This window comes from Buteo buteo, chromosome 4 (genome assembly GCF_964188355.1).
Source record: "Buteo buteo chromosome 4, bButBut1.hap1.1, whole genome shotgun sequence".
Classification (NCBI taxonomy): domain Eukaryota; kingdom Metazoa; phylum Chordata; class Aves; order Accipitriformes; family Accipitridae; genus Buteo; species Buteo buteo.
Genome location: NC_134174.1, coordinates 59726835 through 59749819, shown reverse-complemented (window position 1 = coordinate 59749819; position 22985 = coordinate 59726835). Strand labels below are relative to the sequence as shown.

The 22985-nt window shown below is 44.1% G+C and overlaps 1 protein-coding gene across 25 annotated transcripts in view; it reads right to left on the bottom strand.

Annotated features, from left to right (window-relative positions):
- TCF7L2 (transcription factor 7 like 2) overlaps positions 1 to 19155 on the bottom strand; it is a 182232-nt gene extending 163077 nt beyond the window's left edge. For 8 of the 25 annotated variants that reach the window (XM_075026400.1, XM_075026387.1, XM_075026396.1 and 5 more), the window contains exons 1-3: positions 18248 to 19154; positions 17853 to 17919; positions 17524 to 17648 (exon numbers count right to left, since the gene is read on the bottom strand). In XM_075026400.1, coding sequence (XP_074882501.1) covers positions 17524 to 17648; positions 17853 to 17919; positions 18248 to 18436 — 381 coding nt within the window. In that variant the 5' untranslated portion in view covers positions 18437 to 19154. Of the gene's footprint in view, positions 1 to 16677; positions 17283 to 17523; positions 17649 to 17852; positions 17920 to 18247 lie in introns of those variants that run through there. The other 17 variants (XM_075026386.1, XM_075026393.1, XM_075026394.1 and 14 more) reach the window with 5 other exon arrangements.
- Positions 19156 to 22985: the final 3830 nt, after the last annotated feature.

Here is a 22985-nt window from a genome sequence, read left to right as displayed (position 1 = left end):
GAGACTCAAGCAGGATTCTCCCAGCAAGGACCACCCCGCTGCACCATGAACCGCCGTGAACCATCGTAAGCACGAGAGCCCACGCAAGTATCACAACGGACGGTCCCACGTGGCTGTGTCACCACCCAGTTGTGTCATCACCACCAAGCTGTGTTATCCCACCAGACAGCACCAAACCACAGTTTACCGCCCTCTGCGCACGACAAGTCTCGGAAGAAGCTCAACCACTACTTGTAGAGTTCCAGCTGTCAGAGGATCACACCTGGATGGTAACTCTGCAGCTGAAGGAGGGCTTCGAAGGACCGCAGCCCAGCTTAACATGAATTCAGAAAAATCCATATGTAAGGGACTTTATCTCTGCTTATATAAGAAACATCTCTGTTCTCCCACACAAGCATCCGCCTTCACAACCGTAAGCCAGGAGAACAATGCTACCTGGTCACAAAGTCATGTCTGCGGCTTCGGATTGCCAAGCAATGCTGCAAGTCCTGTCTTTAAATGGCCTAATACCAGCTGACTTAGAGGAAACCACATGGCATGTTCATACAGAGGGTGACCGCTGAGCAGAGCGCCCAATGGCAGTGCTGTTCTTGCATACAGACAGGCCCTCCCCTAAAAAAAATCCTCCCAAATGACAAGAAAATAATCAGACGCTTCATTCTCAAATGTTGCCATGACCTCAAAGTTGCAGAAAAAAAATCATATGTATGCACATACATGCATGCTAAATATATATAGACACACACACACATATATGTATAGAAGTATATATTACAGGTATTACTATACTAATAGATATTATATACATATTGGTGTTATACAGATTATAGATGTTGATGTTATATAGATTATAGATACTGATGTTATATAGATATTAACACATTATTATTTACATATATATATATATAAAACAGGTATTAAACAGGTTCCCTATCAATCTCTTCCAGACTTCTGCACCAAACCCCTAGTTCATAATCAGATCTATTTAATTATCTTCAAGGATTACAGCAGTTTTGCAGTGCTACTTGCATAAAATCTGCAAACATTTATTAAAGCTTTTAAAGAGAGCTTTATGTTAAAAATCAACCATTATCCTGAAAAGTAGCTAATTATATCTTCATAAATTTGTAGCTCTTAAGCCATCCAAAAACACTACACAATGGTCTGCTTCATTTTAGTTCAGATGTAGTTCCTCTCCCATTTTTAACTGCTCCAAGATTTTGGTACCTGTGACTACACTGATGGGCTCATTTGATTAAAACAAAGTATTTCTGCTGCAATTCTTGGATGAACTGCTCTGTTTGTCGGGTTTTGCAGGCGCAGAAGTATAAATGAAATCTGAAATCTGGGACTCAGTTTGGGTGGGCAATGCTCCTTCAAGTTGTAAAAGCATGCAAATAACACCAGATGTTAACTGTTCCTCTGGCTTCATCATCTAGTAGGACATCACCTCTTGGCTTTTTTCAGCACAGTAGGATCAGTCCTCACAGGGCCACATTCCCCTGGTTTTGGCCCTGAACTCAAGTTAGAATCAGTTAATACTGGACCTGGCTCTTTGTTGGGATCAGAGAGAATGAGGTGCCAGGCAATGCCCACCTTGCCTGTTCAAGCATTCCCAGTAAAGAAACTAGTTTTAAAGAAACTAGTCCTTAGCAGAAAGTAGTTATTTAGTTGCATAGAAGGGGCCTCCAGTTCCAAGATGATCTACCCCATAGAGCTGCTATCCAACAAACTAAACACAACATATACTGTAGAGTCTGTATGTGGTATGGAACAGGCCAAACAATACAAATTTCTAAGGCAGGTACATAATGCTACTAACACAGTAACAAAACAATAGGATTGGGTGCAAGCAGCAGAAACTAATGCCATCTATATTGGTAAACATTGTGAGGAAAAGCATACCAACACCAGTTTCATCTTCCATTAGCTCAGTGTATATACACTCATTCAAAAAAAAAAAATCATTAAATTATCTTTTAAAAATTATTATCCAAGCATAGGGAGGAAATTAAGTCTTTCACCCATAAAGTTTCATTTGTTTCAACAAAATTTGCACAATTGCAAAGGCAAAGAACCACCATAACCGCTAACTTACATCACCTGCCAGAAATAAGATCACCTCAACAGTTTGCAATTCAGAGGTTAATCTGCTTATAGTTTTAGGATAAATCACTACTCATTATCTTAGTGCAACTACTCTTTGGAAGGAGAAGGTTGCACTACCCACCAAAGAGAAAAATACATATCTCCAGTGGACCAAACCATGACACCTCACTGAAAGACTTAGCCACCTTCCAGACAGTCTCAAATCAGTGAGAAATATTTCTTTCCATAACTTCAAATTAACTTTTAATAAAGAACTCTGACTGTTTCTCCAGTATAAGCCAGGTTGCCTGACAGTGTTTGGAAGACAACTAGTCCTCCTCTGAGCACACACAATTATGTTAGTGCATAACCAAGACAGGGAACTACCGATTTCTCTCTCGATCAGACAGTTCCATACCCAAGACTCCTGTCGTGCTACTCAGCTGAGTTATTACTCATTGAAAAAGAACAGCAAGTAACTTCTGAACCATTTCGCAGGCAACGGCCGTTTTCTCCCCTCCTACATAAACTGAAATGCCAAATACCAAACCTATTTGTAGCAGTCAAGATTAGTTCTAACAGGCGCATCACTGAGAGGGTAAACTGATCTGAACATTTATCTAACCACTAATAATTATTCCTGCTTATTAGCTTGTTGTACCCAAAATGCACAGACTACTTAAGATAATACAGAAAGTTTGATCTTTGCCTGGAAGAACTCCCTTAGTAGGAAAGAAACCGAAGGTGAAACTGCAAGATAAACCAATTTCAATTTACAACCACTTGTGACAGCAGGGATGTGGATCTTGGCTTTCATACTGCATGAACCTCTTTTAGCCTTTAGTGGAATTACCCCAAAGGAAGATGACCCATTGCTAGATATCATAAAGTTATACAGAACTGTAAATCTCCGTATCAACATAGCAATACCAGAAGGAAATGTCCTACAGACTCTAGGACTTCATCCTCTTGGCTTTTATTGATGTTCTTACCATCTTAAGAGGGTTACTCTGGTGGCATGAGACAGTAGGTTACCTTTCGAGACTACACACATGCTCAGCTTCAGAGAAGAGGAATCTTGAGAGTCAAACAGCCCAACTCCCTTGATTTTGCTCCTACCAGACAGGGCATACCCATGTGAACGTACATCTAACGCAACTTACTGATTGTATCAGGGTGCAACTGGGGCCGGCGATCGCTGGCACCGCAAACCAGCACAGTGTCCCAGTACCTCAGTTCCATGCAAACATTCAGGTTGAGCTGTGATCACTCTGAAGGCAATCAGTGTGCACGATCATTACCAACCAGCTTCATGCAGCTATACCTTGAAAAGTGACTCCATGAAAGTGGTATGAGGGTGAGGTAGGGAGGAAAGAGGAGTGTAGTGTTTATTTCCTTTTAATTTTCCATTTCATATGTGTTCAGTGCCATGTCTGAACATGTTCAGACATTTCTTCCCCTCCCCACTTACCCTTCTTCCAAATGCTTGTCCTACAAATTATATCTGGGATCTGAAAATTAAGCTGAATTCTTTCCTTCTCTTTCTTATGCACACAGAGTAATAAAGAGACTTTGCAATCCAAATTCTGCACTTGTGTACACCTGCGTTAACCCCATTGTCCTCAAATTATTCCCTTAACAATGGCTGTGGGTTTGTACAGGTGTTGAACAAGCCCCGTAATTGGAATTTAACAAACAATTCCAACAGCAGGGGGAAAAAAGACACCAAAAATTCAGCTCACTCCTTGTGCCATTAACTAACGTGTTCAACAAGCAGGAAAAAACAAAAACAAATTTTAAAGGTATTTAGGCATGTGCAGATGCTGACACACCACTCGCGAGATTTCCAAAAACTGACGGGTTTCTACTTAGATCCGCAAACCAGAGCAATAGCAGGGAGTGTAAATGAAAAACTTTTGCTTCTCATTTGCACCATCTTTCCAGTATTCTCTTTAGCCTCCTTTGCACTTCACTGAGTATTTTGCTTCCAAAATAAACTTCGTAAGCTCCCCCTTGAGATCACAAATTTAGGCCACAATCCTACAAGCCCAAATGCATGGACCCGGCTGGGCTGAGGACAATCCTTCAGAGGGCTGACATGGAGGCGAGCCTGGCACGTGTGCAGGATCAGGGCTGTATTTGCACCACCAGCTCCCGGGAAGGGAAGCACCTCCAAACCGCTTACCACCGCATGAAGAAACCCCAACAGGAGGCAGAAAAACGAGACGGAGCCAGGCAGAAAAGCAGGCTTGAGGAAATGCCACACAACGAGAAGGGGACATCAGCTGCTCTGCGTTGCCACCTCAACTAAACTCAACAGCTGCTTTTCTAGGCTGAGCTAGATTTTACATAACTGTAAAAATCAAATAAAAGCTCTCTGCTGCTGCCATGAACTCCTGCTTGCGACCATGACTTAAAACCAGCTTCCTCCAGCCCCCTCTCTCTGTTTATCAAGCCGCGGCCAGGACATTGACTGTAGATGTAGTTAGGCTTTGTTGTGATGGGTAACTTGGTCATAACAGTCTAACAGGAAAGGTTATCCAGCTGGCAAATGAAAGAGATCAGTGACTTTATAGGGCCAGCAATTACTCCTTAGTGATGGAGAATTACTACAGATCACTCATTACTGAAGAGATGCCAGTTACTGACAAATTACCAAACTGAGAAATTAATTACCAGCTGAGAAAATAATGCACAAGGGATAGGACTGAGAAAGCCATGTTCAAGAGATGTCCATGATTTGCAACAAGTATATTCTGAACAACAATTAGTCCTGGTACAATTAGTACCACACTGGGTACTCTTTCAGGATAGCAGACATCAAAACTGGTCTGCGAACGATAAATGGTTGAGACGAAATAGCATCATCTAAAAATGGAGACATTGTTCAACCTGACCATGACATTGTCCAACACACAGACCCAACTCTATGGTCCAACACTGCACAAGCAATTCAGTATTACTGCCAGGAAAATCGTCGTCTCCCAACTCCTCCTTGCACCTACAAGACGACTTCGGCATGTTTAGAAAACCCTCCCGTATTCATGCACCATGCTCACAGACAAGGCAAGTGAGCCAGGGGAACACGTGCTCCAAGGAACTGCACAGAGAATTGTGCTTTGCTGAACATCAACAGGCATTTTTGCAATGCAAACTCCAAGACAAGCAATTACTCCACAGCTTTTTCGTGCTAGGGGCCGATGCTGTGAAAAAAATAAATCTGCTTTTTCTAAAATATAAAAAGATCTAGCCAAATTCTTCACCACCACCACCATCCAGTGGAAAATAATTGAGGGGGATGGCGGTGGAGAAAAAAAATCTGTACACGAAAACTGCACATGACCTCTGAGCTACAACTTTCACAGCCATGAGTATTTATCAGCTTTAACCATGTTTCTGTAATCAGCAGCAAGACTTCCCCCTTTTTCCTCTGGTCCCTATCTTAGGAACATGGTGCAGATGCTGGCTGATGCCCGGTCTCCAGGAGAGAAGGGAGGATGAATTAGACATACAATACTCACAGGGTCCCAAAACAACGCCTAACCAGCCATGCCACAGGCCTTGAAGGCAACGTGATAGAGAGAAACACAAGACAGAGCAAAGACATCAGCCTAAAGGGCTCCTCTCTCTCTCTGCACTCACACGTAGTGGTGAACAAAGGGAGAAAACTGACTAAATAATTAAGTAAATTAGCCAAGGTCACTACCTCCAAGCCTTTACAAAGCAGAGATCCTACATTATTTCAGGAAGAACAAATAAAAGACAATCACAAAGCCTAAACAGCTAAGTAAATGGACATCAAAATGCCTAACTTAGCACCCAGGATGATTACTGAAGAAAATCAAGGAGCATAATATTTTCTTTTCTTTAGAAGTAAAAGCATACAGGAAATTTAGCAGTTACATTTTCTTCCTTGGCAAGAACACCCACACTGCTCGCTCGCTCATTCACTCCCATTTTTCTCTGTGCAGTATCTGACCAAAAAGAGCCCAGACCCAGGCCTCCAGACACTCCTGCATCGCACACAGCAACAACTCTGATTTTTACAGTTCTGTTTGGCTTGTTCGCAAGACTCAGTCTCATGTAATCCACGGGCCTGATCCTTCTCCTAATAAGAGCAATGGCAAAACTCCAGCTGATTCAGTAGTTCTGGACAGACCTTGCAGTGGCAAGAGGATAAAGTTTAAGGGTCCAAGCCTTATTCATTCACTTTTCTTGCTTCCACAAGTAATCCTGTTAAAAATAATGGGACTGCTCCTAAGAGTCAAAGATGTGGGATGGATAAGAGGAGAAACTGACTGAGAAATATTTGGGGTTCCCCCTCCAGCAAGGCACTATAGCATTCCCCAAAGCATCCTCTTCTTTCTGTATATCAAATTAGAGCACCAATCGAAAATAAATAAATAAAAGCAAAATGTCATTTGAGGCAGGAAGAAGAAACCCAAGTCCTTCTTCTTTTAAAACAAGGGCAATCGAATGATGAGTAGCTGAAAATGTGGCCACACACACACACTCCTTCATATACACATACATACACAGAGGCAGTTCATCAGAAGTGAATTGGAGAGAGAAAGATGAATTTGAACCCTTTATCCCCTGTCCTTTATAAAGGCTGCCACTCAGTAAACGGAGATTGCTCTAATTACTGTGACAATTCTGCACCCCGTTCAAACAACTTTTGTGTTCTGGACAGGTTTCTCCGCGAGTTTGAAATTCTTGGCCTGAGAACCACTCTTGTCTAAAAGAGGTTTCTCGTTGCAAGCGCAGAATGCAACACTAACAAGTTGTCCCTCTTTTCAGCTCCTTTCATTCTCCTCTTTTCCAATTGCCTGATTCAGGGCTTAATGGAAACTTGTCAAGGCTTTTCTTCCCACAAACCCTGTAGAGCCCCAAGGCAATCTGTGTACAGAGTAACCACAGGAATCTCATATTGTCAATTAAAATTGAATAGACACCTGATAACAGAGTATATGTTCACAAATAATATACATCGCATGCATGTACACAGATGTGCCCACGTAACCCGTCCAATACCCACGTTCGGGCACACCAGCAGCGCAGCAACACACTAGTTCCCATTTACAGCCACCCAGCTACACCCAGGCCCTAGTTTTCACTTTTTAATTTCATATTTATGAAATTTAATTTCATATTTATGAAATTAAAACCAAAGTACTTTCAAGTACTGTAGTTGAGCAACAGATTTCAAATGAAAATAAACTAACTACGTATACCAGGCGTTTGGCCTTTAATAACCCTGGGAATTGTAAAGATATTTAGCTGCTATCCAGATAAAATAAGCTCTGTGGATGTTCTTTACACAGCAGGTTTGTGACTGGTACAGTAGTTATGTTTGTGACTAGCTCCTGTAAAGTACCCTTTATTTCTTTTTTTTTTTTTTTAAATTGACACAGACATGTTTTAAGCTACATTTTATGGTGTAGCTTAAGAATTAAGAAAAAGCCCAGAGAGAAATGTAACAGGGATTGAAGTAAACTGAGACGTTTGCTTAATAACAATAAAAATCTCAAAAAACTTGACTTCCAGAAAGACAACTATGATCTGTAACTCCTTTCAAAGGGAGAAAGCCTTCTTGCCAATGTCCCAGAGAAAACAAAGGTAGAAACACTGACTGCCATCTTATTCTTCTGATGTGTTCAATTCAAGGTCATACCTTTCCCTGGATTCTTTAATATTGGCAAACATTTATAACAGCGTAATTTCAATAGCAGTCTGTTCAGTCTGGGTGTAGATCAATGCAGCATCTATATGCCGTCTTCCAGACCTTGCCTATGTCAGCGTAGTGGCCCTGGTTTTATAAATCTCTTAAATCTAATTAAACCAATGCAAACCTCTTACTGTGTATGCTCCCAAACCAGTTCACTGGTTTAACCAAGTTAAAATTATTCAGGCTAGGGTTTAAAGCAGTTCCAAGAGAGCCTTTATTAAATATTTGCATCAGTTAAAAACAGAAATCAATGTAGTGGCTTGTCTCTAGAATAGAAAAGCCTACAGCCTCAGACTTTTCCAGATCATTATTTAAGGAGTCATTGACTCCAGTGGGAGTTTGGATGTGCTCAGAGAGGTACGCCCACACCTTTTCCTGCTCTATTTTTCCCCTTTCTTAAAATAGGACAATTTGCTTCTATTGTATCAACATCCAAGAATCTTTCATATTCCCCAGAAAGTCCCTTTGCAGAATTTTCAGTTTGGCATTTTCTAACTATTACTTCCCGCATCCTCCTTTTGGAATTTTTTTTTGGTGTCTCAGCTGCATCACCATCACTAGTGAATTAAAAAGTAGAGACTGATTTTGTTGTATACAGTATCTTTCACACCACAGACACTCTGGAGAGCCCTACAATGCTGTGAGATAGATACTGGTTGAGCACAATTATATATTCACACTTGGTAGCCATTAGGCGTGCAGTCGTACTTCCCATGGAGCCTAGGGCATTAAAACCTGTTCTGCCAAGAGGGGAAAACAGTTAGGCAGGACTAACTGTATCAGTAGGACTAACAAAATGCTTATGGGACCTTTAACACCACAGAGATTCCCTCTTGAATTCAGCCTCACTTCCTGGCCAAATACCTGCAGAGTTTGGTACCCGAAACATCTGATCCCCAAAAGAAGCCGCCCTCCCATCTTCTTCCTCCTCACACTTCCTTCAGCGAGCAGCAAAAGCATTTCAAACGACGCAAATCCACTCTCCGCTCACCAAAGCCTACTTGTCTCCCATAATTTCTATCATTTTCCTGTCATCATTTCTTCTTTGCTGAAACCAGCAGCATATGACTCAGAGAACAATCATTAACTTTTACAACTTCCATACAAATCCACCTACTCATATTAGAAAAGCAGTATTGACATGCAAGACAGCCTCAGACCAAAACCTGATCCTGCCAGGATGCTCCGCGCTTCTGTGGGAAAGTCAAATACTGCAGAAGCAGGAGCTCGTTTAATAAAGTACCATTGGAAACATAACTTTTTTTTTTTCCCCAAGAGCGAAGGACGCCACAGAAGCAGCAATATATCAATACGACATTTAGTTGAGTTTGGCCTTTTTCAATACCTTTATCCACTTTTGAAGAAGTTGGCCATTGGTTCAAGACACACGGGGCCTGATCCAAAGCCCTTCGTTATTAATAGAAGCCTTTTTTCCACTGACTGCAATGGATCTTGGACCAAGCCCAAGGAAGACAAGATTTCACAGCAGTAAGAGTGACACACATTCTCCGCATTCAAAAAAAAACAATACGCGGCATTTACAATGTCAATCTGTATAGCGTAGTTTTGTTTGTGTTTTGCTTTTTTAAAATAGGCTCTAGGCTGTTGGATTAATGCACCCAAGAAGTCTCTCTGAAGTTAGAAGGAATTACAGGCAGATACAAAATGCCGTGGTGAGACATGTAATATTCCCAGTGTTTCCCCCAACTAGAATATAAAGGCATCCTCTACCGCAACATTGCTTATAAGTTGCTGCAGCCACACTTTAAAGTGTCCCATCATTATAAGCTCCTCTAGTAACAGCTACAACATTACCCATGATGAATTAATTTGTATTAATATGGCTATCACGCGTACTTCCATATGAAACCCATTGTTCTGAAGCATTAATAAAAACCTCACCAAGTGAAGTAACATAGTATCCCTATATTTAGTTTAAAGAAATTTAAAATAAATACATTAAAACGAAATTGCTAATATCTTTAGTACATCATAATTGGCACAGCAAGCAGAAACCCAGTTATCTTCTCAGTACGTATTTATAGCATCACCCTTCCCCATTCATTCCGCATTTTCTTAGAGAATCTGCTGTACCCTACATCTGCAATTCATTGACTTTACAATTTACCACATGTTGAGATGGAGAGGTCTCAGCTCCATTTGAATCACTGCACAAATATGCAAGTGATTTATCGTTTTAAAACTGAAGACTGCAGAAGAACGACTCCACTTTTCCTGAACATTACTCCTTCTGGCAGACCATGAACAATTACAGCGCGTACTAATTAAGCTCTGTAAATGTGCTGTGCCCTGCTAATGCCTACCAGGCCTCAAATTTAGTTGCATGAAGCCAAACTTCAGCCAGCGACTTAACTCATTCAGCACTGCCCGGTTGCCTGAGCGTGACCCCACAAAGAATAAGGGTCGAGGGTTTAGCCGACCTAAAACAAAGGCGCGAGACTGAACAGATTTTGCCGGAAAGAACTGGAGGGGGGAGATGCCGGAGGGGGTGGGAAGCGCCTTGGGAACCAGAGGAACATCCTTGTTGATAACCTGTTAAAAAGGTACAATACCACACCAGCTTTGCAGCCCGGTGCTGGGAGATTCAGATCTGTCCCCGAAGGCTAATAAGTCACAGCGCTCCATTGATTAGGGAAATGCATAAAACCTTCAACAAAACTGTACAGCTATTTGTGGAAGGGCCAAATTGACAGCCCCCTCATTCTTTTTTAAAGTCGGGTTTTACATGGCTCGTAGAAGAAAAACATATGGGCGAAGGAGCGCAGCTTTCCACCACACACATAACCCTGCCTTTTTCTTAAATTAGTCTCCAAGCACAACAGTAACCTACAGGGAACCCGAAATCTGCTGGCGAAATTAAAGCTAAAAGTAATACCTAGGCACATCTGAGTAATCGCATTATCTTGTTAAAACACACACAACCCCCCCAGCACAGACAAGACAGCAGCACTTCAAATCTGACCGTCCACTCTAGGAAAGCACGTTTAATGGGGAGCAAGCTGAGAATAACGAGCTTTGCCGAGTGAAGCAGTGTTTCTCCTCAGGCTCCAGACCTTCCTGACACTGAAGAGTCAATCCCCAGACCCCAAATTTCCCCTCCAACCATCAGTTCAAATACTGGCGCGTTCCCCCCCCTCCAAGTTTCTAAGATTTCCCCTCCCGCTCCAACATCCCTTCTTTGTCCTCCAATTACTCTCCAGAGGCCCTGCTCTCCCCCAGTCACCCCCTCCCAAAACACCCCCTCAGCACGTTCCCCCCGCTCTCCTCACCCCTCCACGCCGACCCACGCGTCCAGCCCACCTTCCCCTTCCAGCAGGACACGGGGCTTCTCCCCTAAAAACCGCCTCTAACCTCCACACCTGAATTCATTCAACGCATGTTTTCCCTTAACGTGGGCTTTTGTGGAGGCCCTGGTTTATACACATAGAACACTCCGATATACGGATTTCCAAGCATCCACCTTTTGCATAAAACCTGGTGCAATTTTTTTTTTTTTTTTTTTTTCTCTCCTCCCCTGGCTCAGTGGTACGTGAGAAAATTAAAGGACGTTTCCAGGTGTCATCTGTCTTTAAATGTTTGCTTGTGTCGGTATCTAGGAAATACTGCACAATACTGCCGAGACCTCTGTAAAGGACACAAGCTGTGCGAAACTTCTTCCCTCCTTCAGCCTGGCTGCGTCACCCACAGCCCAGCCTTTACAGCACTGCAAGCGTTAATTATAAACTTCAGAGCCTACGTAAAAAAAAAAAAAAAAAAGGCAAACCAGCAGTTGGGAGGAGGAGCAGAAATATTCTTCGCTTTTGGGTGGGGAGAGAGAGGATTTCCATATCTCCCCCCCACACCCCCAGCACCACACTCCATCTCTCATTGCTTATAATTAGTGAAAGAAATTTGACCCACTGCCAGTGTCTGTGGACCTTGGATATTATAAGGCCAGCGTGGCGTCAAATATCTTAACATTCATAAGTGTTATAGGCTGTAAATAAACCCCATGGATTTATGACCCTGCGGTGCTTGCCAGCAAACGACTGTGGCACATTTCTTTCAGCAGACCTGTCGAGGTGCAAGTTTGCCTTTGGTTGTAAAATTAACCATTTCCTTCACAAATGTGCCCAATTAGAAGTCAAAGTTTTAAGGCTTACTTACATATTTGCCAGGACGCGGTACTGAGGAGACGCCCGGGGAACAGAGCTTTAAACTTCCCCCCAAACCTCACACACACACACGCACCCCCCCCCCCCCCCAAAAAGCAAAACTTCTCACAACAGCCCCACTGTGGGAGCAAAGCGTCTGATTTCACCAAAAAACGCTGAAAAAAAAAAAAACCCAAACCGACGACCCGACCGCTTTTATATTTATAGGTGCCTATGGCCAGCCCTGATTTTTGGCTGCTCTGAGGCTGGGGGGGAGCAGGCATCTCCCCCCGGGGCTGCGCCTGGAGAAGGCTCTCCTCCCTTCCCCCAGGATAATGTCATCTGCTTCCTGTGTAGGAGAGCATTTGCTAAATCCAGGTTGTCTCATGCTTAACTGCCAATAATCCAACTTCCACATAACTCCCAGACAGCTGGGAAAAGGTCCTCAGAGTTTTTAGTCATGGTACAGAAACACACGTCCACACAAAAAATCTGCAGCTGTCCTTTTTCTCTACACCACATTTTTTATCTGATTTTGGGGCCCAGTCATGAAAGTCTTGACAAATTTAAAACATTTTTACCTACATTCTGGTTTACAAGCTCCAACGAAAGCTGCAACATACTCCTTCCCCCCTCCATCTTCAACTGACAAATCAGCACATATTTGCTTGAACAAAAAACGAAGAAGAAGGAGGAAAAAAAAAAAAAAAAAAACCACCCCACTCAACATCATCAGTCCATGTATGAATGCATTCAAAAAACCTGGAAAGGCATCTACTGTATTTTTTTTTTCAGTACAGATCAGCCACTGGTGCACCTATTAAAATTGTTCGATTTCCAAAGCAAATATTATTTTTAATGAAGTGCAGTCCTGCAATTATCCTGTACACTCAAGTAACAGTACTGCATTATATTGTTTTGCAAGGTCCCAGAAACATGAAACTTTTCTCTAACTAATTTTCATAGCCCCCTAAAGAGAAGCTGATTGACTAAGCAATGCAGCATTTGCTCCAGAATGAAATCTTATCAGGAAAAAAACAAGAAGGAAAAAAAAAAAAGGAATTAAAAATAAATCGGCTTCTTTACTGAAAATAAGTTAACAAACACAGTCTGTTTGCCATTGTATACCAGCTATGCTAATGCTATAGCAGAGTGATTCAGCAATCTACCTAATTAAGCATGAGGAAAGTTTCTGTATGGAGGTTCTATTTGATTTATGCCACAGGATCATCAGTTCTTATTTAATAGCTTGTTTTTACACAAGTCCAGAAACTTTATTAAAAGCATGTCCATTCAATATTTTTTTTAAAAAAACAAAGCAAATAATTCACTCTCCGTTGAATAGCTATGTATCATAAAGTACCAAAGTGCTGACATACGAAGTTGTATCTACATTATTAAATAGCTGGTGGACGTTAATACTATAATCCGTACTGTAGACATTAAACCTCAACCATAAAGATTAGTAAAGAATTAATATTGTCACATCGAGACTGAAACCTTAACACGCCAGCCATAAATATTTCTGAAGGAGATGAAAAACAATTAGCATAAATACCAAAGAAGGGCAAGAACACCTGTTCTTTTTCAGTGCGATAAGCATTTTATTGTTCTCTATTTAAAATGTAATGACCTGTGTAATTACAGTAATATTACATTGTATTGCAAGGGCTTGGAATGTCACACTTTGAAAAGTGTTGTCAAAACAATTGGAGGGAGGAAAAAAAAGGACCACCGTTAACCCTTCACACCCCAGGGTCTACAGCTTTTGTATTAGGAAGGATTATGTTGTTTGATTCAGCAGATAAAGGAAAACATCCATTTTCCAAGTCAATTAAAGAAAAAAGTTTCTTCCTGAACGTAAAATCTAGGCAAGGGGGCTGCTCTCCACCACAGCTATTCCCAAGTCCCAAACTTCAGGACCAAACGCAAGCTTCACTCCTACTGTCTCACTCAGCAAGCAACAATTTAGGGGAAAGGAAAATGCAACAGCACTAGTGAAAAGAAGACTATCTGCCAGCAGGGTTTTCTCAAATCACAACACATCTATTTGCTCACCGAAAGCATCAACCGAGCTCTGAATTTAGGGTAAAAATTAAATACACCACTTCTTCCTTTTCCAACTCTGAAAGGAGAACATTGTCCCTAATTATCCCTAACAGGCAGCTACCCCAGTCCCTCTGCAAGCGTAGGTATGGAACTGGCACTCTCAGATGCACTACTTCATTACTATTTGACTAGACCTCTACTTAATACACATCTATTCTTAAAAGCAATCCACAGTATTCTATCAAAAGCAAGATTAACGTGCAAAAAATCTGACCCTTAAAAATAAAATTATTCCTATCAAGCTTCATAAAGAGTTTGCAGTATTTAAAGCATTATTCTTGAGATAATATATTATTCATCATAAGCAGATTTTATGATACTTCATAATTCTTCACATTCCTGAAGCAGTAAAGCAGAAATTGCTACCCACGAGTTTGCTCTTGAACAGACAATTACAGGTACATTTACAAGACACAATAATCCCGCTACACCCCCAAATAAAGCAAAAAGAAAAAAATCCAGGGAAAAAAAAAAAACACAACAAAAAAATAAAACCACACCCACAGACCTTTAAGATTCTACAACAGCAAAAGGAAAGGAAAAGCAATTTTGCTATGTAGCTGCATCACCTTCTTTACCTTGCACGCTCTAAAACTCAACAAATATGGCTTCAGGAAAAACTACATAAATAAAAATAAAATTTGTAATTATGCAGAATCACCGATACCTTTTTAACCTGTATTTAAAAAAAAAAAAAACAGACAGGAGAAAGAGCTAGTTCGCCTGGAATTGAAAGCTGGTACAGCAGAGAACTAGAATCCACCTAAAAACAGTGTGTGACAGACAACAGCTATCCCGCTGAATCTTTCTAATATTCTGCTCTCAGGCCTAAATAAACAACTTTAATTTTTCCTGGCTATAATTAAGTGGCAGGCAAACAAACAAGCATACGGAATGTGAAAGAATAAGGTTAAGAAGATAGGAGAAGGTTGCTGGAGCCTGGATGTGGAAATAAGAAAACTGCCTATTGAGTGTGGAAATATCCTTTCAGAATCCATCTGATAACACAAGCAGGCCACCTGCTATACCAACAATAAAACAACCTGTAATCTTTTGTACAGTACCTTTAATTCACACAAACCCAACATTCCTATGGAGGCCTTTTGTAACTGGGGGGGGAGCAAGGGGAGGAAGGATACTTCCAGGCAAGCTAACTGCTGAAGGATCCTGTCTTCACACGCTAAGGGAAAAAAGATCTGTAATAAAGGTAGTAAGGAAAAAATAAAGAACCGTAGCTGTTGCAAGAAAAATGCTTAAAGAAAAAAGCAGCGGAGGTGTGCTTCCTATGAGCCTACACTTGGAACAGCGGAATGCATTTAAGGTAAAAAGGAGAAAGAAAAAAAAAAAGGAATACAAAGCTTCACAGTTTGTAACAAAGTGATTTGTAACAAAGATTGTTTTGCCATCTGGATCCTGGTGCTTATAGAATTTGGAATTTATCACCATCATCCATATACATGTGGGTGACCGTATTCAAAAGGAAAAATATAATGCATTCAGCCCCTGAATTCTCCTCCCAATCATTACAATTGCAAACTGCAGTTACCCCTATGCTACTGTCCCAGCAATCTCCTCCTGCAAGAGGAGCCTTACAAGCTGCCAAAATAAAACCCCACCACAGCCCTAAATACATGCAACGTCAGAAAACCTCCCTTACTACCCCCGTCACTCTGCATTTACTAATCTGTGTCTCCTGACGTTTTACTAAGTGAAAACAAGACTGACCCGATGTTTAATATTTTAATGCTTTAAAACACTTGTAGATCTGATACACTGAAGTTGTCCAAGCCCTCAGTCATTAGTACGGTTTCAACATCTACCAAACAGTAGATCTATTATTGTAAATCACTATCTCGTGTTACCACAAGGAAAAAAAAAAAAAAAAAAGTGTATAAACACACATGGTGATGGTGGGGACGCTTCAGATTTAGAAACACCCAGAAGAAACAAAACAGCAACGCTAAACCCATCGGTACGAACACGTAGTATTTTGTAGTCCCAGTGGATTTAGCCGTTTTAGCTAAAAGATTTTTAAAAGCTCTTGAAAAGGAAAGAAAAGGTGACACTTGAGAAATCTGATGTCAGAGCAGAGCACACCGTGGGTGACGCTACGAGCGGAAAACCAGCTGGGACTACAAACAAACCCACCAGCAGCCCCCAAAGTTTCCTGGGATCTGGGCTAGAACTTGCTCTACCTCCAGGCACAGGCACGCAGACGAGCACACCCCTGCCACTGAACCCGGGGTTAAAAAAAAAAAAAAAAAAAAAAGAAAAACCCAAAAACCAAAACCAACCAAAAAAACCAGCCAAAAAACCCCAACAACAAAAAAACCCGGACGCTTTCAGCAAATTGTTTTTCTGCCAGCATACTTCCAGGAGGAATTTTGCTCGACTTGTTGGATTATTTTGTTGTTGTTGTTGTTGTGATTAAGAGCTAAACGAGGCGATTTCAGTTTCCGGACTCAGCCCTCTGCTCTGCTCTAACCCTCGGGTGTCCCCCCCACATACCTCCCACGCTTCCCCCCCCCCCCCCCACGACCACCCCCCCCCAGCACCGCAAGGCACACACGAAGACAGAGCCGCTTCGGGGCTGCTCACCGCGGCACAGCCCAGGTGAGGAGGGGGGAACCCCGCCGCCCCCGGGCAGGGGGACCGCGTTCCAGTCGTCCCCCCCCTCCGGACCCGACCCCGGGCTCCCCGACAGGCGGCGGGGGGGGGGGGGGGGAGGCGCGGCCGCGGACTTGGCCGCGGGGGCCGCCCGCGCTGAGACCGGACACAACTCGCGGCGCCCACGGCCGGGAGGGGCCGTTTACCCCGCGCGGGGCACAATGTAAATCGCCGTTCCCGCAGGCCGGGGGCGGGCGAGGGCAGGAGAGGGTTAAGGGGGAGGAAAGGGGAGGGGGGAAGCCGGCCCAGCCGCCACGGAGGAGGGCAGGAGGCGACGGATCACCATGGAAAACGAGGAGTTCGGAGGGAGCGGATCCCAGACTCGGCCGGGAGAAAATAACTCCCCTCCCCAAGGAAGGGGAGAGGGGAGGGAAGGGGGAGGGGAAAAAAAAAAAAAAAAAGTAACTCCTTGATTATTTTTTTTTATTATTTCCAGTTTTGTTTTAAGGCTGGATTAGGTGTTTGGGTGTTGTTAGGGGTTCTTTTTTTCTCCCCAACCCCCCTCAAGGGAGGGCTCCAGAAAACTGCCCGCAAAACTGAAAGTAAAAAAAAAAAAGAAAGTAAAGAAAAAAAAAAAGAAAAAGAAATATGGCGAAGTGTAAACAAACCCCCCTCCCGCCGCGGCCCGCGGAGTTTGGAAAGTTTGCGGCGCGGGGGAGGGGGCGGCGAGCCGGGCCGGGCCGGGCGAACGGGGGCAACGGGGAGCGCGGCGGGAGCTGGGGGGGGGGAAAGGGGGAGAGGAAAGGAGTGGGGGGAAAAAAAAAAAAAGGCACTTACCGTTCTCGCCGTCGGAGAGAGCGATCCATTGGGCAGATACGGGCTGCTGAGGTCGGGGATCATTATAAAGGGATAACCCGGGTATGGTGGGCCCTTAAACAACCCTCCATCTTGCCTCTTCGCAGCTAACATGGCGGGGGAGACACGAGCGGGAGCGGGGAAGGAAGGGGGCAACAGGGGGGAAAAGAAGGGAGGGAGGAGGGGGGGGTGGGAAAGGAAAAACTTTTTTTAGAAAGTGTCCCAAAAAGAGGAGCCGGGCGCCCGGCGGAGGGGCGGCGGGAGGTGCGGGGCGGGCGGGCGGCGGTGCCGGCCGGGCCCGCCGTACTCACCTTCCTCTAAACTTTCCCGGGATTTATCTCTGAAAGTTTCGGACCGAGGCGGGGGCCGCCGCTCCGCCTGGGAGCGAGCCGGGGGTCGGCGTGGGGCAGTTGGGGGGGGGTGGGTGGTTGGAGTGGGGGGTTTTTGGGGGGGGGGATGGGAGGAGGGGAGGAATAAAAGGCGAAGAAGAAAGGAAAGGTGCGGGGAGAAGGAGAAACAAACAGAACAAAACAGAAGGCATCGTTACAAGTTGGTGCCGCGGAGGAAAGTTGGGCGCCGGCGGGAGCGGGACCCGGCGCGGCTCCCCCCGGCCCCGGCCCCGGCGCCGGCCGCGGCCCCGGCGAGGCAGCGCGGCCCCCGCCCGCCCGCCGCCCCGAAACGGCCCCGCGGGGGGCTTCCCCCGTACCTCCGAGTCTGAGGAGCTGTTTTGATTCGTTTCTGATTCATTGACGAGAGACGACTTGACATCAGCTAAATCCCTCTCCGCCGAGGAGTTCTCGGAGATCTTCTCCTCCTGCTCCCCTTCGTCTTTGAAAGAGATCAGTTCATCGTTGGCGCCCAGGTCGTCCCCTCCACCGCCGTTCAGCTGCGGCATTTTCCTCCTGGCTCACCCCACCAGCAGCAATTTTGCAAAAAGGGGAAGGGGGAAAAAAAAAAGAAGAAAAAAAAAAAAAGAGGGGAACGGGGGGGAAAAAGGAAAAAAGAAGAGGGGAGGGGGGGGAAAGTTTGCACCAAAAAAAGAAGAGTCCAAGGTGAAAGTTTCTTTTTTTTCCCCTTCTCTTTCCTCCTGGGGAGGGGAAAAGAGGGAGGAGGAGGGGAGGGAAATGTCTCTTCTTTGCTCCTTTGCACCAGTGACTTTAGGCTTCTTCCTTTCCTTCTTCGGGATTTTCTCTTTCTTTCTTCCAGGGAGCTGGTCGGCGTGCACTGCGCGCACACGCACTCACACCCGCGCACGCACTCACGAAAAAATTAATAATAATAAAAAACAGAGAGACCGGGGGGAGGGGGGGGGGCGTTGGGGGGAAAAAAAAAAAAAATAATGCAACAAACAAACCCAAGAAGTCAGCTGTAACGGGGGGGCAGCCGCCGCGGATATTGGGAGCCTGTGCCGCTCGGGTTTGAGTGAGTTGAAGTTGGACTGAGAGCTTTTCAGTTCAAAGGCGGCGCTGATTGACAGATAGAAAAAGGGGGATCGAAATCCGGAGGAACGGAGAAGTCTGGGATCCGGGATTATTGACAGGGAGCGAGAAACACACCAGGCACTTAATGAGATGCAGGAGGGGGCGGGGGCTCCCCGGTGACGTCTGCATAAATAAACAGGTCTGGGGCGCGGGAGGGGGAGGGGGAGGAGGAGGAGGGTGGGGGAAGTAGGAAACTAACAATGATCCTTTTTGGCATGGGAGCGGGAGGGCGAGGGGAGGGGGGCGGGCTGCGGGGGCGCTGGGGGGGGGGCGCCGGGGGGGGGGCAAAAAAAAAAATTTTTTAAAAATTAAAAAAAATTTGCACTGTAGCCCAGCGCTGTAGGACGGGGGGGGAGTGAGGGGAAAAGCACCCAAACGAGTGCCCCTGCCTCCGCTCTTGGAAAGCACTAACTTTTACATACTGAGCATTAATAAACATATCATCTCCATGCAGTCCGGATTCTCCTGAAGGATGTGTGCCCTTATTATTTGTGTACATGTGACTACAGGGCGGTGGGTTGGTTGGTGTTTTTTTTAAACCGTTAACATTTTTCTTGCCACTCGTTGGAGGTAAGAAACTCCAATCATAATAAACACTATAATGTAGTAAAAGCCTTTTTTTAAGCAGCACTTGCTCCTTGCATTTATTATGGTTATAACACGCAGGATGAAAATGTGCGAGATCACTCGCTGAAGATCAGATATTTCCAAATTATGGCAAGGCATAATATTTTTTGGTCCTTGATGTAAAAAAAAAAAAAAAAAGAGGAAAAGGAATGTGACTGCTCAGAAGTTAATTAGCATGGCAGGACGGAGAATCAAGGACTCCCAGACTTCAGAAGTGAAAAGTTGCGGTGGCGTAAACATCACGCTGGGGGAAATCAAAGCGAAAGCGGGCCGGTCCCCGCAGGCAGCGGGGGGAGCCGAGGGGTCCGGCCCGGCCCGGCCCGGCCCGGCCGCGGGGTCCCCGCCGGCTGCGGGGGCAGCGGAGCCGCCCGCCCGGGCGAGGGCTGCTTCGCTCCGGGGCTTGGGAGAGCGTTTGTGTCAAGTCACTTCGGCAGAGCTCTGCCTGCACGGCAACAAAACGGGGAGCGGAATAATGCAGATGCAAGAGGTGGCATCTGTTCCCCGAATATAATGTGGTGAGGGGAAGGGGAAAACAAATTGATCTTCCAGCAGTGACAAATTGTAACAATGGACGAGTCAATTGGAAACTTTAACATGGGCGAGGAACAAAAGGAGGGGAGCGGGGGGGGGGCGGGGGGGGGATGACTGTAATTTCAATGGGAATTAGTAAATTGCCTAATGGAAATGGTGTTTGAAAGCAAGGGACGGGCTGTACTAAATAATCCAAACATTCCTCCAGAAATCTAACCTGCTGCTCATGCTAAGGGCCATTCAGCACATAGGGTTTCCAAAACAAAGCCAATTTGTCATGCAATATTTAGAGAGTTTGGGGGTTTCAGCTAAACTGTCTTCTATAAAAAGAATAATAAAAATAATAGTACAGAGATCGACAAGGCTAACACGAATTCTCAGGCATTAAAAAGTTCACATAGAAATTTGCATACTAAAGGGAAAGATGCAGACAAAATAGAAATAAAAAAATCACTGCAACTTACAACTTTAATATTAATCAGTAAAGCAGAAGTAGAGTGAAAGGAAGCATGAAAAGAAGTAAAACAAATGTGTACATTTAATCAGACAGGATTGCATAGGACACAAAGAACAGGGCTAATTAGTCTCAGCAGGTAGGGACTAACCTTCAGACTTCATAAATAAATAAGTCTGTGAACAATGTCTAAGTGGGAATATGGAGACAGAAAAGGGATTATTTCAAGACACCAAGTAAAAACATGAAGAATGAAATACTTCACTGTTAACTCAATGTACAAATGCATTGAACAGTTTCTTTTTCCACTGGTCTTTTGACTAACTCGCTTTTGACTTTCAGAGATTTCACTAAATAACTGTCTGTGGGCATGCACACCATTTGCCCCTGATTATGTACTTACTGTCTTTGCTAACTAGTGCCTTGTGGAGTCACACCTTAACAAATACTCTCCATTTTTGTTTGCCTTTTGATTTTTAAAATGCCTTTATATCCCAGAACAATATGAGATTAGAAATACAAATGTGACAGACTCCTATTTACTTTGCAGGGCCATGTGTTATAATTTGATCCAAATGAACAAAAACAGTTGCACAGTTTTGTTTTGTTTTTCAAAGATCTTTTTACAATCTGCTGTGGGTGGTTGTTTTTTTGTTGTTTTTTTTTTTTTGAAACAAGTACACTTTTGCTCCAGTCCCAATGTAGTTGCTAACTACTTATTAAGCATCATCAAAAGTTGGTGTTCAAGACAGGCCCAGTCCTTGCCCAAAGCTGGTTGCAGAAGAAGGGCCTGATCCTGCAGCGCCTCACACGCGTGAGTAACATTACTGACAGGCTATTCGAGAGGGTGATGACACACCTGGACTACTCCCGCAAGTAAGGTTACTCACACGAGTAAATGTCGATAGACGGGAGCTCGGCGTTGCTGGCCCCAAGGCCACGTGGTGGTCCGAGGTACAGAAGTTGGCTCTGGTGGCCTCAGGCTGGGAGGCCGAGGGGCCGTGCTCCAGCTGTGGAAGGCGTTACCCCTGCGCCTTTGCGCAGCTGGAATTTTGCCACCACAGTGGGCTCAGAGGAGCCCCACGAAGGGCTAGGGAACTGCTTTCTAGCTCTCACAGCAGCATCAAGTTCTTCCTATTGCAAACTTCCAGGGTTTTGTTTTCAAACTGCAGCTCATAGCTAGCTCGGTTTTGAAGTCCAAGTATTGCCAATGATTACTAAACCGACATGGTTTAATTAAGGCAGTACAAGTCACTTAGAATAGTTTATGCGTCTTATTTGTATCATTTTCCTTTATGTAACAGTTCTTGTTTTGCTCAGGGAAGTGAGACCTCTCCAGGGGTCGATAGCACCTCTTGAGTGGTAAGTTCTCAGCTGGTACCTTAGATTAAAAAAAAGTATAGTGTTTAACAATGAAAGAAACACAAATTTAAAAAAAAAAAAAGTCAAGCCAATCCACTGTAAGAAGCAAAATTTATTGTTTGGATACCCCATTTTAAGTAACAGCTGGTGAGACAAAGCCAGGTCTTCCAAGTTCAGTCTTCAAGAGATGTTGGCTTTCTTGTCAAAGGTGACCCCTAGCACAGTTGAAGAAGTGGAAGTGCCTCTCTCCAAGCTTTTGTAACTCCCACAACTTGGTATGATATACCAAATGCGGAGCAATGGGTTTTGGTTACCGACAATGCTGTCCCCATTTCACACTTTGGCACGACAGTTTGGTCCCGAGAACCCTGCAGAGTCTCATGAACGGCAATGGTGAAAAAGCACGTGAGGTTCGCCTGCCAGTTTGCATTGCATTGAACTGGAGAGGGAAGAGGTTGACCAAGGGCAGCCAAGGAAATTTATTGTTTTATGAAAAATGCTTTGGAATCTTTAACGTCTCACTGGAGGCCCAAGTCTGTATTGGAGAAATATGGTCTGCTAACTGCCAGCTGGATCTCCTGGCTAATGTTTACATATCTGGGGTGAGTCATCCATTTTCATGGTCTTCTCCAAAAGGTCCCAATGTAGGTTGCAATGTGTAAAATTCAAGTTATTTATTTTGGAAAGATAAAAGGACTTTGGTTGACCAGGCTGGGATTTGAGTCTACAGCTCAAAGGAGTCCGTATGTTTACAAATAATCTTGGATCATTAAATCTGCTCTGAATGTCAAAAAAGATTTCAATATTGAAAAGGTTCCAATGACACGAAGCAAACACATCTGCCCAGTGCCTTACCAGTACTGGCTCTTCCAGAGTTAGCAAAGAGGGGGATTTTTTTTCTAGGGCAGACAAGATCACAGCATGAAAACACGGAAACCATGGCTCCCTTCTGCAGTCATTTGCATTGACCGAAACAAGCACACGTGAAA